The sequence below is a fragment of the Myxine glutinosa genome, chromosome 3 (assembly GCF_964187855.1).
Source record: "Myxine glutinosa chromosome 3, kmMyxGlut1.1, whole genome shotgun sequence".
NCBI lineage: Eukaryota > Metazoa > Chordata > Myxini > Myxiniformes > Myxinidae > Myxine > Myxine glutinosa.
Genome location: NC_136263.1, coordinates 92,291,666 through 92,315,940, shown reverse-complemented (window position 1 = coordinate 92,315,940; position 24,275 = coordinate 92,291,666). Strand labels below are relative to the sequence as shown.

At 42.9% G+C, this 24,275-nt stretch overlaps 2 protein-coding genes across 3 annotated transcripts in view; one reads left to right on the top strand and one right to left on the bottom strand.

The window, feature by feature from the left end:
• Positions 1–19,858, top strand: LOC137423379 (uncharacterized). 2 transcript variants are annotated; one of them, XM_068110478.2, is made up of 3 exons: positions 1–179; positions 15,746–16,123; positions 16,445–19,858. In XM_068110478.2, the coding sequence occupies exons 2-3, from the start codon at positions 16,118–16,120 to the stop codon at positions 18,512–18,514; spliced, it is 2,076 nt and encodes a 691-aa protein (XP_067966579.2). In that variant the 5' UTR covers positions 1–179; positions 15,746–16,117; the 3' UTR covers positions 18,515–19,858. The 2 variants fall into 2 exon arrangements, with proteins under 2 accessions (XP_067966579.2, XP_067966580.2); XM_068110479.2 differs by having other exon boundaries at positions 8–157.
• Positions 1,266–24,275, bottom strand: part of LOC137423380 (protein disulfide-isomerase-like) — a 107,152-nt gene continuing 84,142 nt past the window's right edge. Inside the window, exons 8-11 of the mRNA XM_068110480.2 lie at positions 7,805–7,925; positions 2,283–2,464; positions 1,925–2,008; positions 1,266–1,827 (exon numbers count right to left, since the gene is read on the bottom strand). Coding sequence (XP_067966581.2) covers positions 1,759–1,827; positions 1,925–2,008; positions 2,283–2,464; positions 7,805–7,925 — 456 coding nt within the window. The 3' untranslated portion in view covers positions 1,266–1,758. The remainder of the gene's footprint in view (positions 1,828–1,924; positions 2,009–2,282; positions 2,465–7,804; positions 7,926–24,275) is intronic.

Sequence of the window (24,275 nt, the reverse complement as noted above, 5' to 3'; positions counted from 1 at the left end):
ACCCCTCGATTTTTCCAGGAAGAATGGAGGCAGCACTTCTCGTAAGAGCCCTGGCCAAGAATCTCGGGGCTCGGTCGGTCGGCTCAACCCGTCGTTCTTCCGCGCCCTGGGCGCATGAGGTGCCCCGCCGCACCGCAGGAGCACGCGCGGAGTCCTGGTGCGTGGAGCCGGACAGACTGGTAGTGTGCCGACCATACATACAGATATATATATATATATAACTTCATGTAATTGCGGGTCTCTAAAGGCGTTCAATAAACCACCATCGTATAATACTCAGAACGAACGTTCTGATTGCTCATTGACTCATTTTACTGTAACAGCATCCGATCGGGAATCGTGCGGCCCTTTTGCTTCCTCTTCATCGCTTATGTGTAGCAGGGGCGCCTCCCAGCCTCGAGAAACACCCGACTTGCTCCGGCTTTTCTCTACAATCCATCCTTTTCCCCATAATCACCACATTCTGCCCTCGTCGATTGTTTCTTTTCCCGCACTTCTTAACGTCTCCTTCCACCTGTTGCACGTGTTCCATCGACCTTGTTATTCAAATAACCGTTGAAAAAGTGATTGCTTCTGCTTTCTCTTCATTATTTGAATAGCTATATTTCAAGAATGGAATTGTGTTCCCTTCGGGCTTGCAGGAAGTGAAATAACCTTTTCTGCAAGATTACTATTGTTGTTGAAGTCGACAGGGTTAAACAATGCCATATATGGGGTACATTGCACACTGTGCGTGCAAGAGGAGGTGTGTGGGATGGGTACTCTTCTTCTTCTTTATCTCCTCTCCACTATTCCAACGTGCGTTCTTGTGGGGTTGGCTGGGAGAAGCTTGAACCAAGTCTTTCACGAACCGGCTGGCCAGGCCTAATGGGTGACAGAGGTGAGGGAAAGAATTTGTAATTTGATCAGGGTGCCAGCGATAACTCGCCTACTCTTATCAAAGGACACCGTGGGGATCTTTATCATTCACCGAATAATACCAGCAGAAAGGATGCCAGTTTAACGTGTATATTGTTGCTTGGGCCCATTTGCATACTCTGCGTGTATGGACTATACTGGCCGTGGGGTTGGAGGAAGGTTAGATATAAATTCCACAATTTTGTGTACGTAATATGTAGATTATGTCTTTGTTCAGCCGATCACATGCTCTACTCTAGATATATCAAATGCGATTGGCAGAAGTGAAGTGCTGACCCGTGTCCTGCCCTGAGGTCCTTTGACCCCACAACGGTTGTCATGAAAACACCAGACACTATAGGCTGTGGTTCCACATTCTCTAAAACTTTATTGGCTACACCAAGGCTTTCTCTCACATCATTCGTTGACACTCCAGCTCTGATGATACAGTTGATGGTCCATGGGAAGAATGTGCAGAGCCAATGACGAAGGTTATTCCGGAGGAAAGTATTTGACCACTAGAGCCAGAGACAGCAACAGGATGGAGGCAGCGGTTATGGCATGATCCCCGGATCTTGCCACCAGAAAACGCAGCTTTTGTTCAGGGAAGCACTCTGCAATGATTCACAGGATGCCTTTTCTCCACAAATAAACAATTGTCTTGTGCATGCTCAGATGCATCCTGTTATTCATGAATCGTTTGCGTATAAAAATCATGAATAATTGATTGTCAGCAGGAAAAAGGAGTGGGGCAGGAGGAGGGGGGGGGGAGGGACACGGCAAGATATTTTGAGATTATTTCAGGGATTTATCCGAAAGGCCAATGCCAGAGCCAAGTGTATGCAGTCTCCTCCGTCTCCATCACAGCTCTTCTTTGGGTGCCGCTTCAGCGTTCGGTGATTCATCTCCTTCCTCCACCTGCTCCTTGGCCTGCGCAGAAGAACCCGGCTACGTCAGCGGCGGCGAGCGAGCCAAGCCTTGCGGCAAGTTGCCCAGTTCAAACATACCGCCGGGGAGTAGAACCCACCTCAACTTGCTCTACCTCACTCCCACCGTTCCTTAAGAACTTGGCAAGAGCTTCCAGGTCCATTGATCCTTCATGCTTTACTGCCTGCAGGAGAAGTGATAATACCCGTAATCAAAGAACAACTTTCCTTGCTTAGACAACTTATTCTGCCACAAGAGTTTCCTTTACCTTTCCTCCTTTGCTGATAAGCGGTCAACTCAAATAATACGAACAAGGATATTTTCACCACAATGATGGAGTCCATAATCTGTCGGTGGCTGCAACAAGCGCTCCACTCCTCCAGATAAGTTGAAATCAATGTTTCTCCAGATTGCACCATTGCGCACGGACGCAAGCAAGGAACACGAGTGAGACTTACCTTCTTGTCTGCTCCTGCAGGGAAGTAGTAGAGGGAAGGATATTGATTAACTTGCACAGTGGCAACCTCGTTTCTTGTCGCATCCATTTTGGCAATAATGATGCCTTCTTCGTCCTTAAACTCCTCCCCAAGCTTTTCCCACACAGGAGCAAGGTTCTTGCAGTGTGTACACCACGGGGCATCTTTTGGTGCGCAGGAGTCGATCAAAGGGATTGTGAAAAGGTGCACAGAAATTGAATGAGAGAAAGGGGGATTCAAGAAAAAGTTATCTTTCCATAAATTACCAAAGACGACGACCCTCAAGGGGAAGTGAGTAAGCTCTGAATTTTAAGCGACAGTCTTGCATAGGAAGTGTAAAGAGGAACTGTGAAGGAAGAATAAAGAGGCTACAAATGAAAAAGTAAATAAAAATCAAACTGAAAATACCAATTCAGTCATTAAAACCGCAGTTGTTTATTGAATTTTTAAAAGAGTTTCCTGCTTTTCTCACTCTCAATAAAATATTACTCTTCGAGGCTTTCTTGCCACAAACGATAAACTTGTACAGCATCTTGCCATTTATGGTTTACGAGATTTAAAGTCAGTGGCAATAAAGCAACAAAGGGAGGAATTCTTTTTTTTTTTTTACAGGGACTGCTAAGTGGAATCTTGAACTTACGACCTGAGGTTCATTGAGAAAAATAATTATTCAATAGAATCATCTCTGCTGCTTTGTGCTTACTATAGTCTATAACAGTCTGCTTTGCTGTTTTTTAAAACCTGCAGACTTGGTGGAGTAATTGTTAGAGCGTCCGCTCTGAGTCTGAGGTCGGCGGTTCAAAACCTGGCCGGGTTTTACCAAAGGTACGTGCTGCTTCCTTGCTTGAGGATCAGCATTTAAAAGGCATTTAAAAAAAAAAGAAGCATGCACAAACAGCCATATGTTGGCAATAGTAGTGCAGGCTTTGATATGCCAAATGGCTCCTCCTGCATTGGAGTCCTTTGTAAGAGAAGTCCTGTTTAAACCGCTTTAAACAGCTTTGCCAATGCAAATATTGCGCCATTTCAGCAGAAAAATAATAAACAAACGAAGAAAAATAAACGAACAATGAGTAAGTAACAAAGGTGTTGGAATGCTGTTTGGTGTAACCCTGACATTTCTCTCATATCTAGTTTTGTTGAGCCTGACCCTTCTACAAGGGATGGGGGAGCATTTGCTGCAGGAAATGACGATGGAATGCTCTTCCTGCCTTCGGTACAATTCTACAAAGTTGTCCAATGTTATCAAAGGTTGATTTTTTTTTTAAACCTTGAACGTGCATCATATCCAAGATAGAAACGAGTCTACTCCGTGCTATTCCTTCTCCAGGCACTGCATGACGTCATGGCCGGAGGCAGAGCTTCGACGCCCGGTGAAGATGCGAGCCAAAAGAGAGTACCCAGTTTTCACTCCGTTTGGTTGTTTGTTTGTTTTCGTTTTCTTGTTTGTTTGTCTGGACGATATTTCAGCCATACTTTGAGCTAGGAAGCTGAAATTTGGGCAAAATAGTGAGCAAGTACTTTGGCAAAAACAACATTTTTCATTTTTGAATTCATTAATTAATTAATTAGTTACTTCATTATTATCGATTTATTAAGTACTTCTTTATTTTCCTTCTCATCTGGGCAACATTTCAGGCACATTTTGGGCCAGGAAGCTGTTATTTGGACACGACAATGACCAAGTGATTTGGTTGTAAAGGGTATTTTTGATTTACTGATAAATCAAATCATCAAATAATCATTTAATTATTTGATTAAAGACCTAGTTTATTAATTTTTTTCAAGTTACAGATTCGGATGAAGCATTGGTGGTTTAGGTATACTATTGACCAATTTATTATGAAATTAATTACGAGTTTTTTTCCGATAATTATTTATTTATTTTTATTATTTATTTTCTTTCTCATCTGGGAAATATCTCAGGCACATTATGTGCTAGGAAGCTGATACTTGTACACGACAGTGACCCAGTAATTTGGCTATAAAGGGTATTTTTGATTTATTGATTAATCAATTAATCGATAAAAAATTTTGATGACTTACCTAATTAATTAATTTTCAAAAAGTTACAGATTCAGATGAAGCATTGGTGGTTTAGGTATGCTATTAGCCATTTGATTCATAAATTCATTATTTTACGATTATTATTAAATTTATTTTAATTACGCAATTAATCAATCAATTATATTGTACATTGCTCCCTCTCAATCTGTGCTACAAGGCTTCATCGTCGAACTCTGGAGGATATGTTATTATTTCTTTCGCATGGGGCGGTGTAATTTGAATGTCGCTTTACTTGCTTTATACCATTTGTGTCTGTCTCTTCACCCTGTGTCCGTCTGTGCGTCTGATTGTTGTTGTCAAGGGCCATACTTATCCTCTCTCTACTGCTTTGAAGGTTTATGTGTGTGGCAGGTATCCTGCTAGTTCACTTATAAATTAATTAATGATGATGATTAAATGGGTTAACTTTGACTATATATATATATATATATATATATATATACATACCATTACCAACGTATTTTCCATGATATACATATGGATGTGGGAATTTATTGGGTAACTTATTAGCTTCGCATGTTCTCCAAGAAACACAGAGCTATAGTGAGCGAGTGAGTCCGTATTGGTTCTCACTTATATTGTAATATATAGACCTCTGCGAGGGTCTGAATTATAATATGAGTTTCCTTATAAGAAACCTAAATTCAAGGGGAAGCCATTTGACCCATAAAGGGTGTGCAATGGTTGTTTGTTTGTGTTATATCCTTTTCAAATGCTGAGCATGAGGAAAGGGAGCAGTACATACCATTTTAAAGTCTTTGGTATAACTCAGCCTGGGTAGGATTCAAACCACCAACCTCCTAGACTCAGAGCTAATGCTCTAGTAACCATGATTCCACCGAGTCTGGTCACACGTTTCTTGCCAATTCACATGTAAATGCTCTATCTTATTACCTCCACCACCATAGGTGGGCGGCGGAGGTGTGGTTTCACCCTTGTCTTTTCGTCTGTCTGTTTGTCTGTGAACAGAATATATAAAAGAGTTGTGGAAGGATTCGGACGAAATTTGGTGGAGAGGTTCGGTATGTGAAATGGACAACATGATTCGATTTTGGTGAATATTCGGATCCTGGTACTAGAATTTTTAAGTGATTCTTCACCATTGAGAGATAGGGCCAAAATTATATATAACACGATATCTCATAAAGTTGTGGAGGGATTTGGACGAAACTTGGTGGAAAGTTTGGGTGTGGGACAAAGAAGAATCGATTAGATTTTCGTGAAGATTCGAATTCGGATCTGGATCAGAGATTTTTTAAATGTTATTCTTCACTATTGAGTGATCGGGCCAAAACGATATATAGCATGAGATCTCAAAAAGATCTGGACGGATTATGACAAAACTTGGTGGATGAGTTGGGTAGATGGCAAGAACAAGCCGATTGGATTTTAGTTCAGGTCGGAAACCAGATCCGGCCTATCAGTGGGATACAACACGTATGTTGAAAGTTGAAAACTAGTGGTTGTGCTCGGGATGTACAGGGAAGGATTTAGCCAGTTAAAAAAAACATTCACACTCCCAGAAGTGGAAACATTATGAGAACTGAACTGCTAGTTGGAATGAGATGAAAACTGGTAGTTGTACTGGAGGTGTTGCATTTAGGCACAAAAAACTTGCTAAAATGTTTTCATAAAAAAATTCATAAACATATTGGAGTGTTAAAAGGCGCGTATGATTGGGTGGAAAGGAGAAGTAAATGGATTTGGTTTATCAAAACTTTCAAAATGCTTTTGATAATGTACCACATAGAATGCTGTTGGCTAAAGTGAGGGCTTGTGGGCTGGCTGGTAGAGTAGCCAATGGGATGGGAAACTGGCTTAGTGATTGGAAGCAAAGTGTGGCTGTGAAGGAGAGGATTGTTTTTTTTTAATACAAGATCGAGGCTCGTGTAAGAGACATTAATCATTAATCACAAAAAGACAAACTGACACATAAAACACAAGATAAAGGGAGCGGGAGACGAGATGGGGAGAGAGAGGGGGGAGCACACAAGTGCAACATTTGAGAGCAGGGACATCGAGAGATCTGTGGGAGGGAGAGGGCTTGGGGGGAGGAGGCACGGGAAGTGGGGGGGCGGAGGGGGAGATGTATAAAACACACGGACACTGCTAGAATTTCCAGGAAAGAAAGAAGTCTGTATTTCAAAAAAGTAAACCTGGGGTGAATTAACGGGGGTAGAAAAGATCAAGGTTTTGGATGGGGGATGGTGGTGAACTTCTGTATAGGTATCAAACTGCGAGAGATAAATAGTGAGGGTAACGCGGTGATCAGTTCTAGAACCGATTACATCAATGATTTGGACAGTAGGATTAAGAGTATGTTTTTGAAATCTGCAGATGACATTAAGCTTTGGGATAAGATAGATAGCAGCAGATCTGTGTGATCAGATTCAGGAAAGTCTAGACACTTTAATGCACTGGACAAAAGAGTGGCAGATTGAGTTTAACCTAACGAAATCTAAGGTGCTGGAGATTGTTAAGAGTAATGAAAATATGGATTATACGGCAGAAGGATCTGGCTTTTTAATAGATTGGGATGGTAATAGATAAGGTGGGGCGGCGTGACGAGGGTAAGTAGACAGCACGGTGCGAGGTGGCCAGAGGTAAAGCTAACAGGGATTTAGATTTCAATCGTTGGGGCATAAATTAGAAATCAAATTTAGTCAGGTCTCATCGAGAATATTGAATAGAGTTTTGATCACCACATCAAAGAAAGTACACAGTTGCCATAGTGAGGGTACAACATAGCGCAAGTAGATTGATTCGGATGCACACCTCACATACCACAGGACCTCGAACGCACACCATGGATACCCCATCTCTCCGAGCTTAAATAGACTAAGCTATGAAGATGGCGGCTGAAAGACGCAGGACTTTTTACATTACAAAGGAGATTATTGTGAGGGGATCTGATATAGATGTTTAAGATAATGAATGGTAAAGATAGAATAAGTGCAGAACATTATTTTCAGCAGAATGGACACTGTCAGGACAAGAGCGCCAGTTTAAGAGCAGAAAGGAGATGTTAGGATGGTTGTAAGGTAAGGGTCTTTCAGTAAGAAAGTGGATTGGTCTCCCTGCAATGGTAGTGACAGAGTCAGGGGATAGTTTTAGAATTTAGGTGGATATGTATGTGGAAGTAGTGGGGACGGGGAAGTAATATGATTTTGCAATGTTTGCGCAGGTTTGATGGGCCTAATGGCCTCCTCCAACATTGAAGTTCCTTGTAATTCATTGAATGTGTATCGTAAGGGAGAGTGGGGTAAGTTGAGCCAAGGGCATGTAATGTTCCCACATGTATAATTTAATAATAATCAGCATCGCAACTGGTTACCTGGGTTAAAACAACCTTTGTGTAACTTCCAGTGCAGAGTGGACAATCATGTAATGGCGTATCATTATTTTACTAAAGTGGCAACAAGGTGAAGGCAACTCACAGATCATAACGAAAACAGCTTTATCTTCAGCGAGCGCCACGTCATCAAAATTCTTCCCCACCAAAACCTTCACAGGATCCTTATCCCAGTCCTCAGGAATTTCTGCAGAAGGGTGATGTGGCTGTAGCAAGGAAGGAGAGGACATTTGCATCATGGAGAAACATCTGCGCCCCATTTTTTTATGTGCTTTTCTAAACTGATTAACAAATGCAGTCATTAGACGCATTCAAATATTACCAGATCACTAGTTGAGCACAAATCCATCTTTCCATAGAAGAGTTAGTTCATTTCTTCTTCTTCCTTCCTTATCGGTCACAATTATTCCCACGTCCTTCATAGACAGACCGGATGTGTTTTTTGGCCCAATTCTTTCGCGAATCGGTTGGCCAGGCCTGACTTTCGACTACGTAGTTAGGGCAGGAATTTGGAATTTGGCCAAGGTGTCGGTGATATAGCTCACGTACTCTTCGCGAAAGACACCGTGGGATCTCTAACGTCGACCAACTAATTCCAGCAGATAAGACAGCAGGATAATGTCCATCTGAGGGCCCGCCCACACATTGTCTGTGAAAGACAGGGATGGCAGTTTATAGCTGGGTCAGGATTCAAACCCAGACCAGTCAGTTTAGAGGCGAGAGTACGCAACTCTAGGCCATCCTGGAAGCCCTGGAAGAGTTAGTTTATGATAGGAAGAAATGCATATTATTTTTAAGTCAACAATAAATTTCCAATATATGAATACATTCCAATATATGAGTACAAACACACGTACATACATATGCGCATCCTAAAAAACAACACACACAAACTTCCAAGTATAGGTTTGATTAGAAAATGTAATACCAGAAAGAGAAACAGCAGGAAATACAGTCCAGAGGATTGCAAAGAAGAGAAAGGAAAACTACAAAACAAAATACCGACAAGGAAATGTCAAAAATTGGTCAAACGGCAAAAGAGCCGGAAATTTCAAAAATGAACTGGACAGACCAGAAAAAAGGGTTAAGAAAGGGTAAGTGGAGTGACTAAGCATTGGTTGGCCTGTTTAGAGTTCCCATCCGTACCGATGGTCACGATTCTTGGAACTCGGGTTCAAGTCTCATTTGCAAAATGTGTCTGTCCATTGTCTACAAATGTCCTTGTGATTTACGTAAAAGTACACTGAAGAAGAAGAGGGCAGTTGAATTGGGATGGAGAATGCATGAACACCAATTCTGTATACTTTTCAAGTGTTATTATGTTTGTTTGTGTGTTTGTGTGTTACTCTTTCAAGGCCGAACCGTAGAACCTATAGAGGCCACACATTTTGGGTGTAGGTAATTGAGAATGGGGCCAAGGTTTTAAGCTACCGCACATTGGCCTTGGCATCTGTTTTTAGGCCACCTTGGGCCTCTATAAAGTGTATATTTGGGTGTGGGGTCAGGCAGTGCTGCCGCCATCCCACAGGTGAAAGGTAAGCACCATGACACCAATACCTCCATAGCTTTTCAATGTCCAACACATCCCGAAACCACCTTCGGGAAATCTCACCCAGCCGCACCGTGTGGCCTCCCCAGTACCATTCTCCGGAGAGCTCAGGGTGGCACCTGCTAGTAAATGCGCAAGTTCAAGGAACTACACAAACCGCTTCAAGAAAATGGCAGCACCGAGTCAAACGGACAAGAGCAGGTTAAACAGAAGCACCAGTCACCTTCTCTCAGGCACATCCCAGAAAAAAAACAAGCAACTGTGACCAGGTAGAATAGGCAGGAATACCAAAAGGAGAACATTGTTAATGGAAGTATTCTGGCCTGGTCTTGTGGAAGCCATTAGGTAAATTGGCACAAAATCGGGGAGATCGCAACAAGACATGAAATGCCTTGCCTACTCTTCACGAAATGCACTGTGGGATATTTAATGTCCACCAACTAATGCTAGCAGATGGGACACCCAGCTTAACGTCCGTCCGTGGTACGACAAACTTTGTAAAGAAATCCCACATTTTTAATCTGTGTCGGGAATCGAACCAAGACTAGACAGCTAAAAGGTAAGTACACTGGCATCTTGTTGGGCATTTAGGTATTCATACCAATGACATTAGTCTAAATCATTCAGAAAGAGTTAAAGGTGGTTGCAGGTACATAATGATAGGAAGAAACTGAATGAAGAATATAGACTTCACTCAAGTTATACTAAGAGTAAATGCAGTGACAAAAAAGGGCCTCACACAATATTCTAAAGAGATACCAAGACAGGTCACAAAAAACGAGGTTCAACTGGAAAAGGTGCGAGATCCGCAATAATTTATTCTTTTTTAACGGCCACAATTACTCCCACGTCATTGTGGGGTGAAGCAGCAGGAATTTTTGGACCAAGTATTTCATGAATCGGCTGCCAGGCCTGACGCACAACTAAATAGTCAGGGCAGGAATTTGGTACTTGTCCAGGGTACCGGCGATAACTCGCCCACTTCTCGCAAACCTATAGCGTGGGATCTATAATGTCCACCAACTAATGCTCACAGACTGCATACCCGTTTAACGTCCATCCGAGGGATGTTACACATATTGATGATTCACCGTGCCTGTGAAACACCAGGATAATGGTTTATAGCTGGGTCAGGATTCGAACCCAGGCTAGACAGCTTAGAGGCGAGTGTTCGTAACTCGAGGCCAGTTCCGCCTACCTCCAACCCCCCACACCCCCCCCCCCCCACATCCCTCTCTGCACTCCCCCTCCCCCCCTCCACAACAACTATTCTATCAATTATAATGTTATAATTTGTAACCCTATTACAAAACTATTCTATAAATGACTCAAAAAGTCTCGCGAGATCTTGCGGGGTAAGTCACGGTTTTACGAAGCTGTCCCAACCTTCACGCACCCTCAAAGTTAAGTAATTGTTCACAACTGTATTTTTGTCGAAACTGTATTTATCTTACGTGTGTGTACCAATAGTGCGTCCCTTGGAAGATTATCGGTGTTAATCTTTCATACCTGTATAGAATGGTCGAGTATTTTGTGCCGCGATATATTGCGGCCTTGTTGTCGTTCTTTAAGCTTCCTACCTGGAGGCTTTGTTGCTTTGTTTTCTCTCAGCGGTCGATTGTGGTGCTGCTACTCTCGTTCTCTCAGTTTTTTCCCAGTCTTTTCACCCCATACTTCCTTGTTTAAAATCTTAACTCAAAAAAAACAAAACAAAAACATTTCCTTCTTTGTTCTTTTCGTTCGTTTGTTCTTCGACCACGTGTTTCACCCCCATTTCACCCCCATTTTCATGCCATTCCCCAGATCTGTTTTGCCCTGTTCCTTTTGCCGACACCTTTTCCCCTGTTCACGTGACTCGTGGTTGTCCCTTTCGGCTCCCTCTCCCCATTGGTATTTTTGTGAATATTAGACTGTTCTTCACGGTTCTGTTTAAATATGTTTAAACTTTCCCCTGCAGTGTTTTATTCAGTGGTATATTACAACACGCTGTTTTTCTTCCTATTTAAAAGGCTCTTTTCAATTTCCTCTCCAACTCATTCCACTTCAAAAAAATATTCAATCTCTTATAATTCTAAATCATGACATGCTCGAAATTCACATTCATTCCACACCTCCTCCATCATTCTTAAACGGATCGCTAACTTGAAAATCACAAAAAAAAATTGTTATCAATGCTCGTCTTTCATTAATCATCCACTTTCTTAACTCCCCCCTTGCCCCTCCCCTCCAAATCTCCCCCCTTGCCCCTCCCCTCCTAAACTACCCCCTTACCCCTCCCCTCCTAAACTCCCCCCTAACCCCTCCCCTTCAAAACTCCCCCCTAAGCCCTCCCCTTCAAAACTCCCCCCCAACTCCTCCCCTTCAAATCTCCCCCCAAACCCTCCCCTTCAAATCTCCCCCCTACCATCCCTCTCCAATTCCCCCCACCCCCTTCTCAAAGCTGCCTCCTCCCGACTTCATCTCCCTTCTATCTCATACCTCCACCTCCCCCAACCTTCTACTTTCATCTGCCCCCCCTCAAAAAACCCCTCACTATGCCTCATCCCATCACCATCAAACCTTTCGTCCTCATCCTTCCCTTTCTTGTAACTCTTCTGTAATCTCTGACACACTATTAACTGCTCTTCCTACCTCCCCCGCCCATCCTTCATCTGCCCCTACCCCACCCCTCCCCTCTCCTGCACTGCACCCGATGCTCCCCCTCTCTCCTCATTAACGATATGGACCTCAAATATCCGGGGCCTTCGATCAAACCTGATTAATCTCTCAATTCAGGTTGCTTCTGACAATCCAGACTTGATCTGCTTGACAGAAACCTTCCTCCTTCAAGATGTCTCTGATTCCTTAATATCTCTTCCTGGTTACTCCCTCCTCAGGTATGATAGACCTGAGCCTCGTCCTGGTGGTGGGGTTGCTATCTTTATCAAAAACTCTCTTCCTCACTCTCCTTGCACTGCCCTCTCTCCACCCCACCCCCAGGAGTACCTCTGGCTACGGCTTCCTCTCCGCTCACACCTTTTGTTCATATGTGTTCTGTACCGTCCTCCAAAAAGTGATGACTCCATTTACATGTCGCTGTCTGACAACATGGACCAACTTCTATCAACTCATCCCAACTCTCTCTTCCTCATATGTGGCGACTTCAACTGTCATCATGCCAGCTGGCTGGGTGTGGGTTCATCTCTCACCAGCCATGGCACCTCAGCCAAGGACTTCTACGACTCATTTGGACTGACACAATCTGTCAATTTCCCAACCCGGATCTCAGTCAATGGAGTATCTTCTCTTCTGGACTTGGTTATGACTAACTTCCCTGCAAATGTCTGCTGTTCTTCTTCTGCTCCAATCGGTTCTTCTGATCATGTGCTTGTTAAAGTGGACATCTCTCTGGCCATTCTCAGAGAGCCCTCAGCGTCGACGAGTCTGGCATTTCACTCAGGCCGACTGGCACGGGCTGCAAGCAGCCATCAATCATCTGGACTGGTCTCCCATCTCTACTGCCTCTGACATCAATTCTTCCTGGGAATTCTTCCAAAGCAAACTGCTCTCTCTCATGCACAGATTTATCCCATCTCGTCTTCAGTTGTCTTACCCTTCCTCCCGTCCATGGTACACTGAATCTTGTGGTGAAGCAGTTGCCCTGAAACAACTTGCCTTTGCCTCTTGGAAGGCAAATCCAACTGAAGGTAATCTCAGTTCCTTCCACCAAGGTCAGAACAAGTGTGAGGAGTGCCAGGAAGCACTATCTCTCCACACTCAAGAATGAACTCTCAAACTTGTCTCCTTCGTCCAAAATCCTGGTGGCATCTGGTCAAATCCGTTTCTGGTGTTTGTTCCCCCTCCATCCCCTCCCTCACCTCAAATGGCAACACAGTTGACATTGCACGTGACAAAGCCGAATGCCTCAACTCTGTGTTTGCCTCAAACTCTTGTGTCCCAAACCCATCTCTCTCTGTTCCCACCTTACTCAGTCGAACCCAACTGCTCCTGGACTCTGTGTCTTTCTCTCCTGACAAGGTGGATAAGTTTTTGTCAAACCTCGACTCTGATTCTGCAACTGGACCAGACGGCATCAACCCACGGGTCCTAAAATCCTGCTCTGCCGCTCTATCTCACCCTCTCTCTGTTCTTTTCACCCTCTCTTTTGCTCAAGGTCATCTGCCAGTATCTTGGAAATCAGCAAACATTACCGATTTACACAAAAAATGTGCAAAAACAGATCCTTGCAACTACAGACCAATCAGCCTGCTCCCAATTATCAGCAAAATCATGGAATCCATCATTGCTTCGGATATCAAATCCTTCCTCTTCTCCAATGGCTTCATCTCCGATCATCAATTTGGATTCAGACCAGGTCATTCTACTCTGGAGATGTTGCTTCTTCTGTCTCAACAATGGATGGAGGTCCTCAATGCCAAACAGGAAATCAGAGCTGTCTCCCTCGACAGATCACGTGCCTTCGATACGGTCTGGCACCCAGCTCTGCTCACCAAACTCTCCTCCTATGTTATCCATGGAAATCTCCACGCTTGGCTTGTGGACTTCCTCTCTGGTCGTAGTCAACGTGTGGCCCTGAATGTATTTCTCTCATCGCCCCTTCCTGTTCTGGCTGGAGTTCCCTAAGGTAGTGTTCTGGGCCCTGTGCCTTTTCTTGTCTTCATCAATGATCTCTCCGACTCTCTGGAAAATCCTCTCTATCTCTTTGCTGATGACTCCACTCTCTGCCGCTCCATTTCTCATCCCTCAGATCGGCAGCCTGCAGCCTCCTCTGCATACCTGGACAAAATCACAGACTGGTCAAACAAGTGGAACATGTCTTTCAATCCTGACAAATCTCACACTCTTACTATGTCTCTCCGAAAAGACCAACTGGAAAACCCTCCCATCTACTTTCTCAACAATCCTCTCCAAGAAGTTCTGTCGCTCAAGCTTTTGGGTCTCACTATCTGCCATGATCTTTCTTGGGAAACCCACATTTCCAAGCCGGCCTCCAAAGCCAGTCGCCGACTGGGCATCCTCTGTCGTGCGAAGTCCTTCCTTGGCACACCTGAGCTCCTCACCACATACAAGGCTTTCATCCACAGCTCAATGGAACACTGTTCCCCCCTCTGGGCCGGTGCTCCTGCCTCACACCTACCTCGGCTTCACGCTGTTGAAGCCAAAGCTTTCAGAATCATTGGAATCTCCTGCGATGAAGCTAACTCCGCGGGCCTTTCACTCACTCTCCGCAGGCAGGTTGGTGGTCTTTCTGTCTTCTACCGACTCCTCTCCGGCCTTGCGCCCCCAGCTCTCTGTGCTCTGTCCCCGAAATATTCCTATAGGTCGCAAAAGGTCTGCCAGCAACCCTCTTATGGTTAAACTGCCAAAATCTAGGCTCTCTGCTCACCTTCACTCTTTCATTCCCCTTTTCTCCCGCCTCTGGAACAAACTCCCCCACTCCCTTCAATCCCACTCCTCCCTCCAGGTCGTTAAAACAGCTGTTCACCACCATCTCTTATCTTTCCACATCCAAAACCTTGATCTTTTCTACCCCCGCTCATTCACCCCAGATACATGTTTTCGAAATTCCAACTTCTTTCCTGGAAATCCTTGCAGTGTCCATATGTTTTATACCTCTCCCACCTCCCCCAAGCCCTCTCCCTCCCACAGTTCTCTCGATGTCCCTGTTCTCAAATGTTGTGTTTTTGTCCTTCCCCCTCTCTCCCCATCTTGTCAACCGCTCCCCTTATTTTGTGTCGGTTTGACTTTTTGTGTGATTAATGTTTGCTCTTTCACGAGCCTCGATCTTGTATACAAAAAAACAAAAACAAAAAAAAAACCCTGAAAATGTTCCTTTGCTTAAGCTTCAAAATATTAACTTGGTCCTTAAAATGCAAATGTCAAAAGTGAAGATGGGTACAGTGGATGTGGACACACACACACACACACACACACACACACACACACACACACACACACACACACACACACACACACACACACACACACACACATGCACACATATACAGGTATACACATACACACATACACACACACACACACACACACACACACAGACACGCACACACATACACACACATAAATACACACACACACACACACACACACATACATACATACACATACAGGTATGTGTATGTATGTACAGGTATGTACCCAAAGGGTATGTACCCATACATACAGGTATGTACCCAAAGGGTACACGTACACACACACACACACACACACACACACACACACACAAATACACATACACATATGCACACACACACACAAATACACATACACATACAGACATACACTTTCGGGTGGTCCAGAGATTTATGTAATATTTAATACTATTAAAAATCCATGCTCCACGAGGCTGCTCTTGTTCCTATGTTTATAACGATCATATGAACCAAATATGAGGTCCATTGGTACTTATTTAGAGGTTGCTCAAAAAATAACATTTTTTATTTATCCTGTTTTTTTCAGATGGCAGAAACTCACAGCTCTCCCACAGTTTGGTTGCTGGGCAAGTCTGGAAAGGAAATAATATGTGGGGGACTACCAACCAAAGGACACACATTGCAGAAAATCTTCATAGGATAGATGCTAAAGCCTTCAGGCTTTCTGACTCAGTTGACACCTACATCACAAGTCGATCTCTTGAATTATTTGGTGTTGTCATCTCAGAGTCTGACAAAGAAGTATCAATGAGTTTTCTGGAAAAGGAGCCACACCTCTGGAACACAGACAACTCATACCAAGAGCTTGAGAAGAAGATACGCATCATGAAGGTTATCAATGACTGTGCTGAGCGAGGTGTTGCTCTCATCCAAACTTTCCATGACACTCTGACCAAGAATGATAGTAAGGGAAACATATGAAAATCTGTTAACTAAATTGTTACCAAAAAATTTCTTCACCAATATGTTTGTAAAGGTGTGTAATAACATGTGTTAAAATGTTGAAGGTCAACTCCCGTGGGAAACCCAGAAAAAAAGCTGTTGAATTCGGGTACCGAAAAATTATTTTCGAGAATTTTATTTTATTTTATCGGCCCTTAAGTAACTTATGAGGGGTCAAATAAGGGTTTTTCATGATTCTGAGTTGATTGTTAACATTTATATTTCACCACAGACACTCTGTGGAAAAATAATTTCTAAATATATCTCATTTTCTACTTTGCAGGACATGGAGTCTAGCAATATGGATGAAGACGTTACTCCACCTGTGCTCAATTGCTTCATCTGTGCACGCTCGGATACACCAGCTGAAAGGCTCATACAGGCAACTCCAAAGGGATACTCAACTTTATTGAAACAAGCAGAAACTGTCGAAAATGTTACTGTTGTGGAACGTATGAAGGAGGCTCAAAAGGAAGGAAAACTGAGGTACCACCAGAAGTGTAAAAATGATCTGTACAACAACTTTGTTGCAACCACCAAGAAGTCAGCTCAAGCATCAAAGGCAGAGAAAGAGTCATCAAAGTTGAAGAGAAGACGCACTACTTGTGAGTTCAGTTCATCAACTGGCTGCAGTTCTAGAAGATCACAGTCAGTTGACCTCCTGTATAAGGATGTATGCATTCTTTGCAACCAACCAGCCCAGCTCTACAAAAATAATCCAGCACAAGCTACAAAGAAATACAGAGTGCCAGATAATTTGACTGCAGATACACTGAAGGCAAGCTTGCTGAAGACAGCACGGAGTCGCGGGGATGACTGGGGCACTGAAGTCACTGGACGCCTGGAAGGGATCAACGACTTGGTAGCAGAAGAAACACTGTACCATTTGCGATGCAAACTTATGTTTGCGAGAGGTGACAGTTTGTCCAAGACTGATGAGGATGGAAAAAGGAAGAGAGGACAGAGGAGTATTGATGAGGAGCGAGAGGCAGTTTTTATTGAATTCTGCGAATGGTTAGACTCAGAATTAGAGCATGGGGTAATGAACATGGACCAAGTCCATGAAAAGCTGCAGGAGTTTGATCAGTCACCAGAGAAGAGCCTTTCTTATTCAAAGCATTGGCTAAAGATAAAACTTCTAGAGAAATACGAAGACACCTTGTATTTCACAACACAGGAAAGAAGGGCAGATGTACTCTGTCTCAAAGATGGCACCGACAATATTCTGCGAGCGCATCATGCTAATCTTGACCATGGAGATGAGAAGACTCAGATCATAAAGACGGCACTCAAGTTCATATCCAATGATATTGCCTTGATTGATTTAGGTCCAAAGTCATACCCCACCACACACAGTATGACTGACATCGATAGTCAGCTGACACTTGTTCCTGCAAGCCTTCAGATGTTCTTGAGACCGATTGTCAAGACAGACGAAAGAGTTGCTGTTTGGGGGCAGAATTTTATTAAGGCCTGTCGACCTCGGTCTGGAGTATTGCCACACCAAATGGGGCTTGCCATACAACTTGATCATAGATTTGGGTCAAAATGGATGCTCAACAAGTTCCACCGGCTGGGATACACGGAGTCTTACACGGAGACACAAAACTACAAATACTGCTTCCTTAATAGTAGGAGTGGAGATGATGTTCCAGATACTTCTGGCACTCTTGACACCATTGTGGAGGAAACCGATGAACAGATCAATGATGAGGTTGCGGTTGATGCTGCGCTTGAGGATCAATCAGTGATGACAGCCAAAGTGCCAGCCAGTGAAAGTGAATTGTCAAGTAATGATCAGGTGGTCTTTATGGAGGTTGGGGAAACAAACAATGCAGTCACTCAGTTTGTTGGAGACAATATAGATTTAAACATTGTCTCTATTCACGGAAACACTCCCTTTCACTCAATGGGTTGGATCGAAGTCACCTCTCCGGCACCACCTTTGCCAGATCCACAGACAACAGCAGCTTTCCCCCAGGTGAAGTTGAAGGCACTCGACAAAGCTAAGATCCTGAGAGGAACTGAAGTAAAGATTATTCCATTTACGAACAGGAAACAGATAGGAACGAACGCGATCATGTTTCTCCCCCTCGCTGAGCTTTCCTCCTCCCTGGCTCATGATCAGCCACTCCTCACTCCAGGTGACACACTCTGGGCAGCGGGGTGGGTGATCAAAGCCAACGATCCTGAGTTCCCACACTCCAACTGGAATGGCTGGATGAAGAGAATCCATGCTAATGATGCAAAGCAGAGCACACAGATCGAGTTCCTCCCAGTTATTGAAGGAGACCCTAATGACCTCAACACCATCTTCACCACTCTGACACAGAAGCCACCAAGGAAACAGTGATTCAGGCTGGTACTGCGATTTTCAAGTACATTTACCATGGACGAGATACTACATTGGGTGAAATTCGGTACAACATGTTCTCAAGGAAGGCAGCGGCAGGAGTGATCAAACCAGAGACTCTACCTCCAACAGAGGGTGCAGCTGCACAACATTCACTCCGTGCCTACCTGCAGACCCGGGACTGGATCCTTCTACAGAGCATGTCTCTGAACCCCAGTGACTATGGATGGACAATAGGTGTGCATGGGTATAAGCCAGTTCCAACACTGGACCCCACGGCTCCCGAGGAGCTATTGCAGTTCACGAGCTGTAATTGTCATGGAGATTGCAGCAACCGGCGATGCAGCTGCAAGAAGAATGGGGTCACGTGCATCTCGGCCTGTGGAGTCTGTAATGGCATTACATGCAGAAACTGCAGTCATGATGTTGTTGAGTCTGAAGAAGACATAGACAATGACTGTTGAAACTTCTGACATTGTGAATGAGAAATAACTCTTGAGTATTATATATGTATGTGAAATAAAAGCTACTTTGTGTGTAAATGTAAAAGTGAAAATATAAATGTTAACAATCAACTCAGAATCATGAAAAACCCTTATTTGACCCCTCATAAGTTACTTAAGGGCCGATTTAAATAAATAAAAATTCTCGAAAATAATTTTTCGGTACCCGAATTCAACAGCTTTTTTTCTGGGTTTCCCACGGGAGTTGAACTTCAACATTTTAACACATGTTATTACACACCTTTACAAACATATTGGTGAAGAAATTTTTTGGTAACAATTTAGTTAACAGATTTGTGAAATATCTCATAAAATGCCCTTACTATGAAGAGCAGAAGCAATTTGTGTTGAGAGTTGTGAAACTTCATCGTGAAAACTTTCCAGTGTCAACCAAAGCCATCTTGTCAAAGAAGAAGGCAATGTTTTGAAACACAAGTTTCTGAAAACAATGTTAAGTAAAATCATTCAAATTATGTGTATTCTGATGTTTACTTTGTTTTAGTTGTTCTGATAGATTTGTTTTATCGTCTCTGATTGATATTTTATATTTTCTGATGGATGATTTATTTTTTCCGATAAATGATTTATTGTCAAATTAATACATGAATGTTTAATCTACTGTTTTGTTTTTAATCTTAATTTGACCATATGAATGAACATTGAACAATGAATAATTGAACATACATGTGCATTGTACAATGGTACATTGTACATAATTATTTATTAGTTTACAAATAAATAATGTGAGTAATTGAAAATAGATAATTATCTATGAATTGATGTATGATGCTAAAAATTCTCTATCTTATTATTCATTAAAATTTGTCAACATTTTGAGCAACCTCTAAATATTGTCCAATCAAGCTCAAATGTTCACCACAAACTACTTTCTTCAATAGGAATAGGGGCAGGGTTGTGGAGAAATGAATATCCAATCCTCAAATTTTTGGACCACCCTAATACACATGCACACACAAGCACACACACAAATACACAAATACACACACACACACACACACAAATACACATACACATACACACATACAGGCATACACGTACACACATACACATACAGGTATACACGTACACACATACATACACATACATACATACACACACATACACACACACACACACACACACACACACACACACACACACACACACACACACACACGTACACACATACATACATACACACATACATACATACATACACACACATACATACACGCATACACACAAATACACATACACATACACATACACATATACATACACACATACAGGTATACACATACACACATACATACATACATACATACATACATACATACACACACATACACACACACGCACACACATACAAATAGACATATACATACATACACACATACATACATACATACATACATACATATACATACATACATACATACATACACATGCATACACAAACACACACACATACACACACACACAAACAAACAAACATACACACACACAAACAAACACACACACACATACACACACACACACACACAGAAACACACACACAGAAACACACACACACACACACACACACACACACAGAAACACACACACACACAGAAAGAAGAATTCAGAATTCAATGAAGAATCACTTAAAATATATATATATATTGTGCGGATCCGGATCTTCACCAAATTCAAAGAAATTTGTCAATGTCGCACATTCAACCTATCCACCAGATTTCATCCGAATCTGTCCATACCTTTTTGAGATATCCTGGCGCAGACAAACAAACTGACCGACAGTGGTGAAAACACAACCTCCATCCACCTTTTGTGGCGGCAGTAGCAACGAATCAGCCAAACACAAATGAATGTGTAATAAAGTATGACGTCTCAAAAAGTAAGTTTGTACAAACTTCGTTTTTTTTTTACAAACTATAACAGTTTCAAACGTCAAAAGCTGCAGCGATGTGTACGACTTTGACAGAGCAGGTGTCCTGTTTGTCTGCCGGCCAACCTATTCAGGGATGTCCTGCAATTTCAGACAAGCAATGCAACTTGGGCAGACAGACACCATTAGCTATTAGATTATTGACCCCAATCACAAAAGACTGTGGTGTGATTCACCTGGGCATCGACTTCCCTGACAAAATAAGAGGTAAAAAGTGCATCAGTGGGAAATCCTCCAGTGGCTCAGTGAGTTGGACCAGCGAACACATGGGCACCGGATGGTCAAACTCATGGCGACCGCACTCCGAGAATTCCTTGCTCACCGGGCAGACATTCACGGTGAACTCGGTCGGTGATTTTGTGACTCACAAGAAGGACAGCACCAGCTAAGGCATTCCGGAATGCAATCGCAACAATGATTCTTTCAGGGCATTTCCAGGGGGGGACGGGAAGGAGGTGGTAAGGGGAGTATTTACAGGCAAACGTCACCTAATTCCAACCACATGGCTTCACCAACGCAATTCAGGTAAGACGCATTCCCTGTTATTTTGGGGCAAACTGCCAGTCACAGATTGTTATAAAATACAAGAGTATGCTGTCGGAGAGGGAGAAAGGCAATTTTTTTCGAATGGAAGCGCATGGCCTTTTGAACCGGTTGCCTTGAATTGTTAGCCGAAGCTGGTAAACTGGGATTGGGTATTAAGCCACAACAGCTGCTGCCTGGTTCAGAAAGACAGAAAACCACAAGTGCCAAAATCCCACGGCTTTCCTGAATCCAAATCATGATAGTGTGTGTATTGAGTTCGCTGTCGCTCAGCACGAGATTTTCCCGAATTTGTTTTTCCTTGCAGGAAGTCGTCTCCGACAGTGAATGCCTAGAAGTTTCTAACCGAGACTTCTTGTCTGTAGCAAATGTGTTCAAACCATGGTACACGGTGCAGCTAGTTGTAGGTCTTAACTAGAGGGCCTAGCATTTCAAGTTCCACAGCCAAGAAATTGGTAGTTCTTCGATTGTACCAGAAATATTTTACCTAAGCTCAATTTCTTGTGGAATTAGCGACGCGTCATTGGCCATGTAATGCCATGTAATCATCGTCATCAACCTGATTACAGTCCATTGATCTCAGGTTCTTGGTTCTTGGCATGTCCGTAGCTTGCATGCTTTCCGACTGGGGGACTGCAGGAGAGTTTGGGAAGAAATTTGGAATTTGGCCAGGATGCCGGTGATAACTAAACACCATGACAACAGTTTATAGCTGGGTAGGTATTCGAAACCAGGCTACAGACGGATCAGATGCCAGTGTGCATACCTCGAAGCTCTACTTCCAGCCTTAATGTAATATAAACTATATTTAAAAAAAATACTTTTAAGCAACGGAGTGCATTTCTTACTTATCAGTTCGAACAGCAGAGTGCATAAGGAGATTCAGATTGATAATGAAACAAACAATAACTCCAGAAAAGAAAAGGAAAAAAAAAACATTTGTAAATTTCCCTGGTGTAGATATCACAGGCCAATGTTGCTCTATCTGAAAGGGTACATCACGTTAGTTAAAGAGGTTTGGAAGCGTTTGCATGAACAACTTAAGTTTTTGTTTGACTTATTAACAGTTTGGTTTGAAAAAAGAAAATTATTTCAATGGTTCCTTTAGTGTTTTGAACAGTCTTTCGTATTTTGTGCCAGATGTCGCATCCAAAGTTTCAACTGCAATCATTTATTTATTGGAAGTGGTGCCAGTTCGTGTTCCCTTGAACTTGATCTGACGTCCCATTCTCTTGTATTTATGGGAGGTTTCATCGGTGCTGCGAAGGAACTCGAAAGTCGATAAATACACTCACTGGGTAGTTTGTCATTAGCTTCGCAGTGGCAAGACGTGGAAGAAAAACAATGGACGACTCCTTTTGAAGAACACCATGGGAATTTTAACACCAACAGTCCCTATAGAAAGTCTACATCCCCTTTCAAAATTTCCACCTTTTGTTGCCTTATGGCCTGAATTTAAATTGCGTTAAATCAGACTTTTTCCACCTTTATTTACACATTGTAACACACAACTTCCAAGTGAAAAACAAATTCTACAAATTTCAGAAAATTAATTAGAAATACAAAACAAGAATACCTTCGTTGGATAAGTGTCCATCCCCCTGAGTTAATAAATTGGTGGAAGAACCTTTGACAGCAATTACAGCTGTGAGTCTGTTGGGATATGTCTTTACCAACTTTGCACACCTTGATCGGGGCAATATTTGCTAATTCTTCTGTACAAAACTGTTCAAGCTCAGTCGAGTTGTGTGGGGCAGTCCCAATTTCAGCTTTCATGCAGAGGCTTTCCTCGAGGATATTCTGTATTTTGCTCCATCTATTTTCCCTTCTATCTTATCAATTGCCCCAGTCCCTGCTGATGAGAAACATCCCCATAACATGATGCTGCCACCACCATGCTTCACAGTAGGGATGGTGTTCTTTGGGTGATGTGCTCTGTTGAGATTTCACCAAACGTAACGTTTTCCAATTAGGCCAAAAGGTTGCAGCTTGGTTTCGTCAGACCAAAAAACATTTTGCCACGTGGCTTCAGAATTTGCGGAGTGTCCTTTTTTTTTGCATACTTCAAATGGGACTCAAGGTGGGCTTTTTTGAGGAATGGATTCCTTCTTGCCACCCTACCGTACAGGCCAGACATGTGGAGTGCTTGGGATATTGTTGTCACATGCACACAGTGACCAGTCTTTGCCATAAAGGCCTGTAGCTCTTTTAAAGTTTCCATTGCCTTCTTGGTGGCCTCTCTGATCAGTCTCCTCCTTGCTGGGCCATCCAGTTTGGAGGGACGGCCTGATCTAGGCAGGGTCTAGGTGGTGCCATACGTCTTCCACTTCTTAATGATTGCCTTGACTGTGCTCCAAGGGATATTTAAGGCCTTTGAAATATTTTTTATACACATTCTCTGATCAGTGCCTTTCCACAACTTTATCCCGGAGGTCTTTTGAAAGCTTCTTGGTGCTCCTGGTTGGGTCTTTGTGGTGAAATGCACTACCCAGCAGCGGAAACCTACAGGAACAGCTGATTTTATTCCGAAATAATCAGAATCATTACAGTTTACACAGGTGGAGGTCAATTAAATTTGTGTGTGATTTTGAAGGTGACTGGTTACACCTGAGCTAATTTACAATTGCTATAAGGGGGGTGGACACTTATCCAACCAAGATATTCTAGTTTTGTATTTTTAATTAATTATCCGAAATTTGAAGAATTTGTTTTCACTTGGAAGTTGTTGGTTATGATGTGTAAATAAAGGTGGAAAAAGTCTGTTTGAATG